At 39.9% G+C, this 9829-nt stretch overlaps 2 protein-coding genes across 2 annotated transcripts in view; one reads left to right on the top strand and one right to left on the bottom strand.

The window, feature by feature from the left end:
• LOC5504724 (CASP8-associated protein 2) lies at positions 1 to 1556 on the bottom strand. The gene is made up of 4 exons (XM_001625557.3): positions 1376 to 1556; positions 1217 to 1290; positions 978 to 1031; positions 1 to 492 (listed from the first exon to the last, which is right to left on the bottom strand). The coding sequence occupies exons 1-4, from the start codon at positions 1422 to 1424 to the stop codon at positions 322 to 324; spliced, it is 348 nt and encodes a 115-aa protein (XP_001625607.1). The 5' UTR covers positions 1425 to 1556; the 3' UTR covers positions 1 to 321.
• A 21-nt stretch (positions 1557 to 1577) lies between these two features.
• The window catches only part of LOC116612385 (guanine nucleotide exchange protein smcr8a), a 33323-nt gene continuing 25071 nt past the window's right edge, over positions 1578 to 9829 (top strand). The window contains exons 1-8 of the mRNA XM_048721907.1: positions 1578 to 1756; positions 3970 to 4170; positions 5790 to 5878; positions 6447 to 6519; positions 6824 to 6906; positions 7406 to 7451; positions 8620 to 8704; positions 9267 to 9358. Coding sequence (XP_048577864.1) covers positions 3982 to 4170; positions 5790 to 5878; positions 6447 to 6519; positions 6824 to 6906; positions 7406 to 7451; positions 8620 to 8704; positions 9267 to 9358 — 657 coding nt within the window. The 5' untranslated portion in view covers positions 1578 to 1756; positions 3970 to 3981. The remainder of the gene's footprint in view (positions 1757 to 3969; positions 4171 to 5789; positions 5879 to 6446; positions 6520 to 6823; positions 6907 to 7405; positions 7452 to 8619; positions 8705 to 9266; positions 9359 to 9829) is intronic.

The raw sequence follows: 9829 nt of genomic DNA, 5'->3' as shown, positions 1-9829 counted from the left end.
TATAGAGGAAAACGTTTTATAGAGTAAAAAAACATCACAGAATTTTGATTTTATTATATAGAGTTCATCTTTTCACACAATGGCTTTGCAACATTTTTTTCTTCATAAACTTGTGCATGAATTTTTTTCTGCTCATTTGCTTTGCATGCAATTTTTTTCTTTGAAATATAGCTTGCAGGATATTTTGTTTCAAAATCCATGGTCCACCCCTTATCTCATGTATCTTGTGAGGATGTCCTGGCATACAGGGTCTTTCACAATGTGATTTTTCTTACCTCATCTCTTATGATCGCATTGAAAAAAAAAAAAACAATATCTATTTCATGTATCTTGTGAGGTCTTCTTAGCATAAAGGGTCTTTCTCATTTTGACTTCTTTTTCGTGAAGTGCACTGATCTGTGCATCCTTTCTCTGGATCTCCTCTCTGGCTGTGAGGTACAGGCTTGAAATATTCTTCTTTAGTATTATGTTTTGTTCTCTTAGGGTTTTGTTCTGATGATAAAAATAAACTGACAGTAAGCCACAGTTGTTACATGCACTATACAAATATTCTTAAACCTAATTTTACTTATGATTTTAGGCAGATATAAATAAAAGTGGCTTCCATAGGGAAGGACATAGAAATGTACGGCTTGTCTTCTTTGTAGAAGCTTGGCGCTTTAAGCATTGTCGAACTGTTTTGGTACTAACTGGCTGCAAAATTGCTCCATGTCACAGGGACATAGTAAAGAAAGACAAGGGATGAAACTCTATCAAGTTCTAGAAACATAACAAGAAACATGTCCCCTTTTCTCAAAATCACTTGATCTGTAAAAATACTTCTTCTCAATCTTCTGACTGGTTTGTTTACATCTATCAAAAACAATATCAAAAGCAATGCTTATGGTGCCGACTGTGGATGTTATTAAGAGCAACAAACCAAGTTGAAAAGAAGTATCCAAGACTGGCATTTTAATGAGATGCTGACCACATCCTACCTCTAACATGACGTCACGAAGCTGTTTCTTGTTTTCATCATAAAGCTTTTTCAACTAATAAAAACAACAAAAACGATGGGATGTATAAGCTTACACCAATCATGAATAAAATGATACAGTTACCCCCACCCCCCCTCCCTTAAATAAAAAAAAAGAAAAGAAAAAAACTACAAACAAACACAATGCCCAAGTATGAGAAGGAATGTTTAATCAAAAGTCTATAGAAAGGTGTTATTTACCTCGGGATATGTCATTTCCTGGTTCAGATCCACAGACAGATCCCCGTAGAGTTCTTCCTCAAAAAGATCCGCATCTACAATGAAACGATAATCTCTCAGAAATGTCTAACAAACAAACAATGTTCGGGAATGTTCCTACCAAAAAAAAACGCTACCAACCTTGCTCAGCGAAGTATTGCTGCTTTCCTTGGCATTCGTCGTCCTCCATAGAGAGATAAACCCAAATACAGGATTTCCAAAGTGTGGCTAGCTCATTGTGTCTTTCTTCTGCTTTCTGTTCTTGTCAAAACCTTCCTTCCAACCTTCAAATCCCACCAGGCGTTACTGGCGGCAACCGTGAGAGACCTAGGAAGAGTGGCGAGTGACGCCTGCCTGATATGTATATGCTGTCGCGTGATGTTTTGGAGTTCGAAAGTAAAAACTTACTCCACAAAATTCCTCCAATCTGAGGACTAATATACGACCAGATATTGCCAGAATTACGATAAAATATTGCGGTGTTCTTCCCTAGAAGGCAGATGATTTTTTACTAAATGCAAGGTATGCGATTTCATGTTTTTCTGTCTCCCCTCCCCCTTCTATGTCATCTTTCGGACAATTTGAACGATTTTGTCAAGGAAATACAAACAGGGTAGTGTATTAATCGATGCTGATGTAGTATTAACTGCGGTTTTATTGGGAAAACAGGTGTGCTGGATTAGTATGGTTAATTTCCTAATTTACAAGATATCATGAACGATGTATGGGGAAATGGTTAATGGGTATTTCTACCTATCGTAAATGACCAAATAAACGCCCGGAGCGTTTATTAAATTTCGATAGTCTAAGGAGAGGGGGCGTTAATTAGATAGGAGGCATTTATTAGAAAAGGGTGTTCTTTACAAACTATGAAAATGTAACAAATCCAAGAGGCCTGTTACCAGAATCAAAATTTTCCCGAGGCAAATTTAGCCACTGGATATTAAATCCAACAAAAGCAGGTTTTTTTTATCTCGTACTTTTCAATTGTGAAACACTAAACATCAAGTGCCTTACTTGTATTATCATGCTGGATACGGCCCTGCCCAAGTACAGTGGGGTTCTAGTCTAAGCCAGGATCATTTTAGATTATAGCCTGCGTAACAAGCGTTTACTGTATGACGAATGCAATGATTTAATGGTGCAAGAAAGCGGAAACAAGCAGAATTGTTATTGCTGGATGCTACACTTTGAAGACAAAACGAAAGAAAGCAATTAGATCAGGGACGTTTAGAGAGCGGTACCATCATTTTGAACTTGACATTGAACAAGACACTACTCGCTTACCAGTGTTGATTAAAATTAAATTACCATTTATATTTCCGGAATTCCTATGTCGTTTGTTTTTAAGCTGGCAGGGGAGGGAGCGGGGGAGGGGAGGTGGCATTTAATAGAGGGAGAGGGGGGCGTTTATTAGACAGGGGCATTCATTGCAAACTTGTAAGCTTAGGGGGGTGTTCATTAGATCAGAGGCATTGTTTAGATAGAGGGCATTTATTAGGTCATTTTCTGTATATCATTTCCCGATACCGGACACTTTAGATTTGAATTACATCTTGCTTGCTGAGTTTTGGGTTTTTAGCAAGAAATCCTTAACTATTTATTCAACCTTGAATGCTGAGTTATGACAGCGCTGATACAGGATTATGGCCAAGTGAAGTGTTTCATTTTGCTGACTCAGTTTTTGGCTTGTTTTCCTATATGTGAAATGAGTACCATTCTTTAAAAAATTACCTCCCCTTTAATGCACTAGTCATTTGCAACCCCCAACCACATGGTCCCGTGGATTAGTGTGGGGTTAACATGGGGGTTTAGTGCACTTTTGATCGAGAATCTGTACTGAGGGGGTGGGGGAATTGACAGCTTTTGACTCATAGACTTGTCCACCATGGGCTTGGGGACAACACAAATGTCAGTTTCTGGTTTGAGACTCTTTCTCTTCTGTAGCAAGCATCCCATGTATCAGCATGAAGTAAGCAGCATGGCAAAATGTTCCCAAACAAATATGAATATGATAACTAACACCACATGAACATAATTTTTTTCCCATTTTTCTGGTAACTGTTATCTTCAAAGTTAAGAGTACAAATGTACTCACTAAAGTGTACTCGCTTTGAAAGATAAAGCTTATTCCAGATGACTTGTTGTGGGGTAGTTGCCTGTTTACAAGGGGTAGAGGCATTTGACTGCAGTTTTGTCCTGAGGGGGTGGGGGCTTTTCTCTGTTTTGTACAGTGTCAAAGTAATCCCCCACCCTTCCCCGGGACCATGGGTGTGGGGGTGGATGTGGGGGCTTTTCTCTGTTTTGTACAGTGTCAAAGTAATCCCCCACCCTTCCCCGGGACCATGGGTGTGGGGGTGAATGTGGGGGCTTTTCTCTGTTTTGTACAGTGTCAAAGTAATCCCCCACCCTTCCCCGGGACCATGGGTGTGGGGGTGGTGTGGGGGCTTTTCTCTGTTTTGTACAGGGTCAAAGTGTAATCCCCCACCCTTCCCCGGGACCATGGGTGTGGGGGTGGTGTGGGGGCTTTTCTCTGTTTTGTACAGTGTCAAAGTGTGATCCCCCACCCTTCCCCGGGACCGTGGGGTGGGGGTTTCAATTGACTAGTGCATAATGCAACTTACAGTAAATAGGCGTTAAATAGGCGTTATCATGGGTTCTGACACAACTTTTAAGAATTTCCAAGTGGTTTATAGTTCTTACCAAGGGGTATCATCTATATCTTGTTTGTCCAGGCACTGCCAATTATGCACTGGGGGTACGACCAGGTCAAATGGAGAGGACCAGAGGAGGTGGAGCGAGTGATGAGCAAGAGGACACTCCCAAAGGGGCTTCACTTTCCTGATGTTGTTGCCACACCATGGCCAAGGGCAGCATTTGAAGAGGATTTTATTCTGATTGCAGAATTCTCTGAGAACGAGGGGCCACGCCCAGTGGTGAGTAAAAAAATCCTACCTTCATTTTATGAAGGAAACCCAAAGTATCTCAACACAGGGTACCCAAAGTGTGTCCATTTCCACAACACCAATGGTACCAGTGGTGAGCCATTGTTCCACTACTTGTACCACTGAAGAATTCTGCTTCACGACTCGTACCACTGGTATTTTATCACAGGATACCAAACACCACTAAACAACTTTTACAACACAGGATACCCAGATACCCAAAACACCACTTGTACCACTGGAGATTTCTGCTTCACGACTCGTACCACTGGTATTTTATCACAGGATACCCAAACACCACTAAACAACTTTTACAACACAGGATACCCAGATACCCAAAACACCACTTGTACCACCGGAGATTTCTGCTTCACGACTCGTACCACTGGTATTCTATCACAGGATACCCAAACAACACTAAACAACTTTTACAACACAGGATACCCAAATACCACTAAACAACTCTTACAACACAGGATACCCAGATATTCAAAACACCACTTGTACCACTGGAGATTTCTGCTTCACGACTCGTACCACTGGTATTTTATCACAGGATACCCAAACACCACTAAACAACTTTTACAACACAGGATACCCAGATATTCAAAACACCACTTGTACCACCGGAGATTTCTGCTTCACGACTCGTACCACTGGTATTCTATCACAGGATAACCAAACAACACTAAACAACTTTTACAACACAGGATACCCAAACACCACTAAACAACTTTTACAACACAGGATACCCAGATATTCAAAACACCACTTGTACCACCGGAGATTTCTGCTTCACGACTCGTACCACTGGTATTCTATCACAGGATAACCAAACAACACTAAACAACTTTTACAACACAGGATACCCAAACACCACTAAACAACTTTTACAACACAGGATACCCAGATATTCAAAACACCACTTGTACCACTGGAGATTTCTGCTTCACGACTCGTACCACTTGTATTTTGTTGGTGTATCGGACATGTATATATAATTTTATTTCTCTACAGTAGTGATTTTCTTTATCCTCATCTTATAATAAAAATGGAGAATACCTTATATGTATAACGCAAATATAATATAAGGTATGGCATACCATTTACTCGAATAAGCGCCTCCCTTGAATAACTGCCTCCCCTGAATAAGCACCCACCCTTTCCCTCCCCAGGTTTTATGTAGCTGAGTAAAATGACTATCATAATATGTAGTTTTAAGAAAGCACTGGAGCTCATAGGGACAAGAGAGTATTAATAGATTAAAGTTTATTGAGAAAAGCTGCTTCAAATTGTAATAATGATATAGAGAAAAGTTACTGATGTAGTATTAAATGAATAAATTAAAACACTTCGTCCTTTTGTTCAAAATTTGCCCTTTGAAATAAGTGCCTCCCCCAAATAAGTGCCCCGCCTGACAGTCGAAAAAATTTAATAAGCACCTGTGTGCTTATTCGAGTGAATATGGTTATGTACATAGTAGCTATGAGGGACATGATGCTACTGCATCCTTAGAATCCTTTTATTCATACTCAGAAACTCAAGGTTATTCTCCTCTCATGAGAAAAATAACAGTAAGGAATTACAAGAGTGCTTGTATCCTCTTATAGTTGACTATACCGTCTGAGGGTGGAGGGACATTTGACAAGAATGCTTTTGCTGTTCACGTCATGTCAGTAGACTACCACGCTCAAGAAAGGTATGGAAAGGGGAATATAAATATTTTTGGTAATTGAGACTTTTTTAAATACATTGTGTCCATAAAGGCTTTTAAATTATAGTCAGTGAAACTTTGCTGTGTACACACTCTATGCCCCATGGCAGTATAAGTACCAGAATAGTTTGCTTGCTTTGTACTGTCCCTTGTTTACTTACTTTGTAATGTCCCTCATTTGTTGCTTTGCTTGGAAAAAAAAATCGCTCACTCACTCACTCACTCACTCACTCACTCACTCACTCACTCACTCACTCACTCACTCACTCACTCACTCACTCACTCACTCACTCACTCACTCACTCACTCACTCACTCACTCACTCACTCACTCACTCACTCACTCACTCACTCACTCACTCACTCACTCACTCACTCACTCACTCACTCACTCACTCACTCACTCACTCACTCACTCACTCACTCACTCACTCACTCACTCACTCACTCACTCACTCACTCACTCACTCACTCACTCACTCACTCACTCACTCACTCACTCACTCACTCACTCACCAACCCATCCACTCACTTGTGATTTCTTGCTCTCCCAGGAACACAGCCTTTTCGGTTGCAGAGGATACTCAGCTGTTTCTTTCCGAGAAAAAGGAGAGAGTTTATGCTTATGTGAGTGAGTTTTGACATAATCTCTAAATACTATGCTTTTTCCATATGATACCTATGACTACCCCCACAGCCAATCCTGGGAACCCACCTGGGCTCCATTAATCCCATTCACAGTTTTATGTGGGGATAGGAAGGCTGTTGGTAAAGGAAATACATAAAGGGAATGTTCATAAACCTTAAGAAAATTGACTAATGTTTCGCCAAGAAAGTTGGTACAGTACATTTCAGTTACTACAGTTACTACAGTTAGTATAATCTTACTTATTTAGACAAGTCATATTAAGCAAGTTTTGTTTCATTTTAGGTCCATCACTTTACCTTGTATGACATTCATGCTAGAGGGTTTGTAAGACCATTCTGCATGTGCTACTTGTCACATTGTAAAAGGTTTGTATCAAACTAATATTTCTCCAGGCACATTATCAGAGGGGGTCCGAGGGGTCCATACCCCTCCCTGCTTATTTGATGAGATAATTACGCCCCAAGTTGATACCTTTGTTGGTAATTGGAAGAAGTTAACTCTTTGTGTGCATTTAGATAGAAAAGGGTTCTAGATGGATCTGTTACCAGAGCTAAGAATTTTTTATTTGAACTAAATTGATCCGTGGTCAGTGACTTATGCAACTCTGGACCTTTATTTGAAGATTATACCCTTCGGTGTGGAACCCCACTTTAGTTTACAGGTACTCCTGATTTCGAAAAAGTAATGAAATCATTGGAAGGACACCTCAGGGTTTGGTACTTAATGCTGATTTCTACAGTAAGAAAAAATCGCTGAAGGCATCCTTGTTCTTGACAATGTTAAACAGAGAAAGTCCCTTGCAAATGACAAGTGGAATTTTTGTTTGCTCGAAAGTTCCCCTAAAAGACTTCCACTGTATTTCAGAAAACTGTTGAACTCAATGGAACAACTGATGACAGAATTCAACAAGGTAAGATGTTATTCAAGCATCACTTTACATGATTATTATAAAGCTCTTTTTAAAATCCGTATATTTTGCTAAGAGCCTTACAGTAGGTGTCATGCTGGAAAAAGAATATTATTTAATGATCTTTCAATAAGATGAAATCAGCTATTTAGGTGGCCAATGGGGGTGGACGTTCACCCTGCGCATCCCCTACATATGTGTCTGAGCCCTTCTCCTCTGTAGAGCCAAAATTCCCCTTGAGTCCCTAAACGCAAAAAATATAACAGAACAAAAGTGCAACAGTTTCAATGTATAATGGAGGCATTTTTTCCCCTAAACAAATTGTGAGAAAATGACCAGTAGGGGCGTGGTTGTGTCCCCCCAGCTTTTTAAATGTCTCTGTACGTCCTTACCCCTCCCCAGTATTTCGAGGCTTGCTACAGTCTTGTATTACTGTCAGAACTTGACAGGAAGGTCTGGTCAAGTTTAAAATAAATAGTACCTGGCTAAATGGGTTAATATACTCACCTGCTGCTGCCCTGTTGCGTGCATGCTTCACCCATAGAAAAAACCTTCTAGTATGCGTTATTAACTCTGCTTCCATTGTTGGCTAACCATTGCAGACGGAAGATGAGCATGCTTGGATTTTTGGCTTAGTTTGTCTGGGGAAGCGCCTAACAGTTAAGGCTAAACTGGGAGACATGTCGAGCGCTGCATACAGCGTGTGACATATCTCCTTAACATTTCCCAGCTTAGCCAATACCAAAAACTCTACCGAACAAAGTTTGTAGGTAGGAACGCATATATGTTTATCAACTATCTGAAAAACAAATCTTTGTTGCTGCTTCAAGATTTGGCACAGACTACAGGCTAAACTAGGAAACATATCGCACACACTTCATGCCGCATATATATATATATATATATATATATATATATATATATATATATATATATATATATTCCCAGCTTAGCCAATACCAAAAACTCTACCGAACAAAGTTTGTAGGTAGGAACGCATATATGTTTATCAACTATCTGAAAAACAAATCTTTGTTGCTGCTTCAAGATTTGGCACAGACTACAGGCTAAACTAGGAAACATATCGCACACACTTCATGCCGCATGCTACATCTCTTCTAGTTTAGCCAGCCCTTCAGAGTATGATGCATTTAGTGTTATTGTGGTTTAGGTGTCTAGACTCTTCAGATTTGGAAACAGAATCGTGTTTAGCCGGGATCTTCATCAAAGACTGCTGGACCTCATATCCTTACGAGGTAAAAAAGACCCTGTTGAGTAAGATGGCACTCTTACTACATGCAAACAGAGTTGTAGACCAGGGGCTCGAATCTAGCAGAGTTTGTGCATCGATTTTATAAAAAGGCCAACATTTCTGTTGATGAGGTAATCTCTAAACTTACTGATGTTTGTATGGTACGTTGAATACGTGATGTTGTATAGTTGTACAAACAGGGTAACTTCTATACTTATGAGCCAAGGGACACTTACGGTGAAGAGTGACTTTAGTGTTATGTATCTCAAAAACAGCCAGAATCATGCTGAAGAATTGGTTTATATCTATTTATTACGATGTATTCAGGAAGAGGTTATAGTTGTTGTGTTACTAACGTTTTCATATTTTATTACACTTCCTTATATTTATTAGAAAAAGCTTGCGAGTGCCCCTTTAAGAACCAGTTTAAGTGCAAACAAAGTGACCTCTGTCGTTTTACTTTAAGAAAATATGGAGTGGTTCTGTTCTTCAAAATATGATACTTCTAAAACTTGCAGGGCTGCTATAGTAATCGTACATTGTGTGGTTTTGGGCTTGTTGAACAGGCGCAACAGACAACAGAACAAAGTACAAAGAGCACTATGACCAAGTGTGGAGTGAGACGCAAAGGATCATCGAAGCTCTCAAGCCACATATGGTAAAGCAGACACACAGGCCTATTAGGAAAGTAAATCAACGCAACAGACACACAGGCCTATTAGGGAAATAAATCAACGCAACAGACACACAGGCCTAATGGAAAATAAATCAACGCAGCAGACACACAGGCCTATTATGGAAATAAATTAACGCAACAGACACACAGCCAACGCACCGTTGAAATTGTACGTTTCGCGGAGCGAGTTCGACGAAGGGCAAATGCTCGAATGTCAGCGAAACTACTCTGCTTTCACGGAAACGTAAAACGCACCATTTGAACCTTGTGTTGATGTATCACGCCTACGCGAACCACCTATTTATTCCACAGCTTGTCTGTAATTTTTTAATTCATTTATTCATCGTTTGAAGTAAAAAAAAAATGCTTAGAGCCCGGAGGAATGTTTCTTTGTTTCAGTTATCATAATGTTCTATCTTTATTGTATTACTTATTTTCTCACTTCAGTTATAG

Source organism: Nematostella vectensis, chromosome 14 (genome assembly GCF_932526225.1).
Source record: "Nematostella vectensis chromosome 14, jaNemVect1.1, whole genome shotgun sequence".
NCBI classification, from domain to species: Eukaryota; Metazoa; Cnidaria; class Anthozoa; order Actiniaria; family Edwardsiidae; genus Nematostella; species Nematostella vectensis.
Note: the sequence above shows the minus strand (reverse complement) of the source record. Positions and strands in the feature narration are given on the sequence as shown.

What these genes read in the sequence shown, in the direction of transcription:
- LOC5504724 (XM_001625557.3), bottom strand. Translation starts at nt 1,424, where the DNA reads ATGGAGGACGACGAATGCCAAGGAAAGCAGCAATACTTCGCTGAGCAA. An exon ending in GCAATACTTCGCTGAGCAAG is followed by an intron (nt 1,291 to 1,375) that starts GTTGGTAGCGTT and finishes GTTTCATTGTAG; the next exon opens with ATGCGGATCTTTTTGAGGAA. An exon ending in AGGAAATGACATATCCCGAG is followed by an intron (nt 1,032 to 1,216) that starts GTAAATAACACC and finishes TGTTTTTATTAG; the next exon opens with TTGAAAAAGCTTTATGATGA.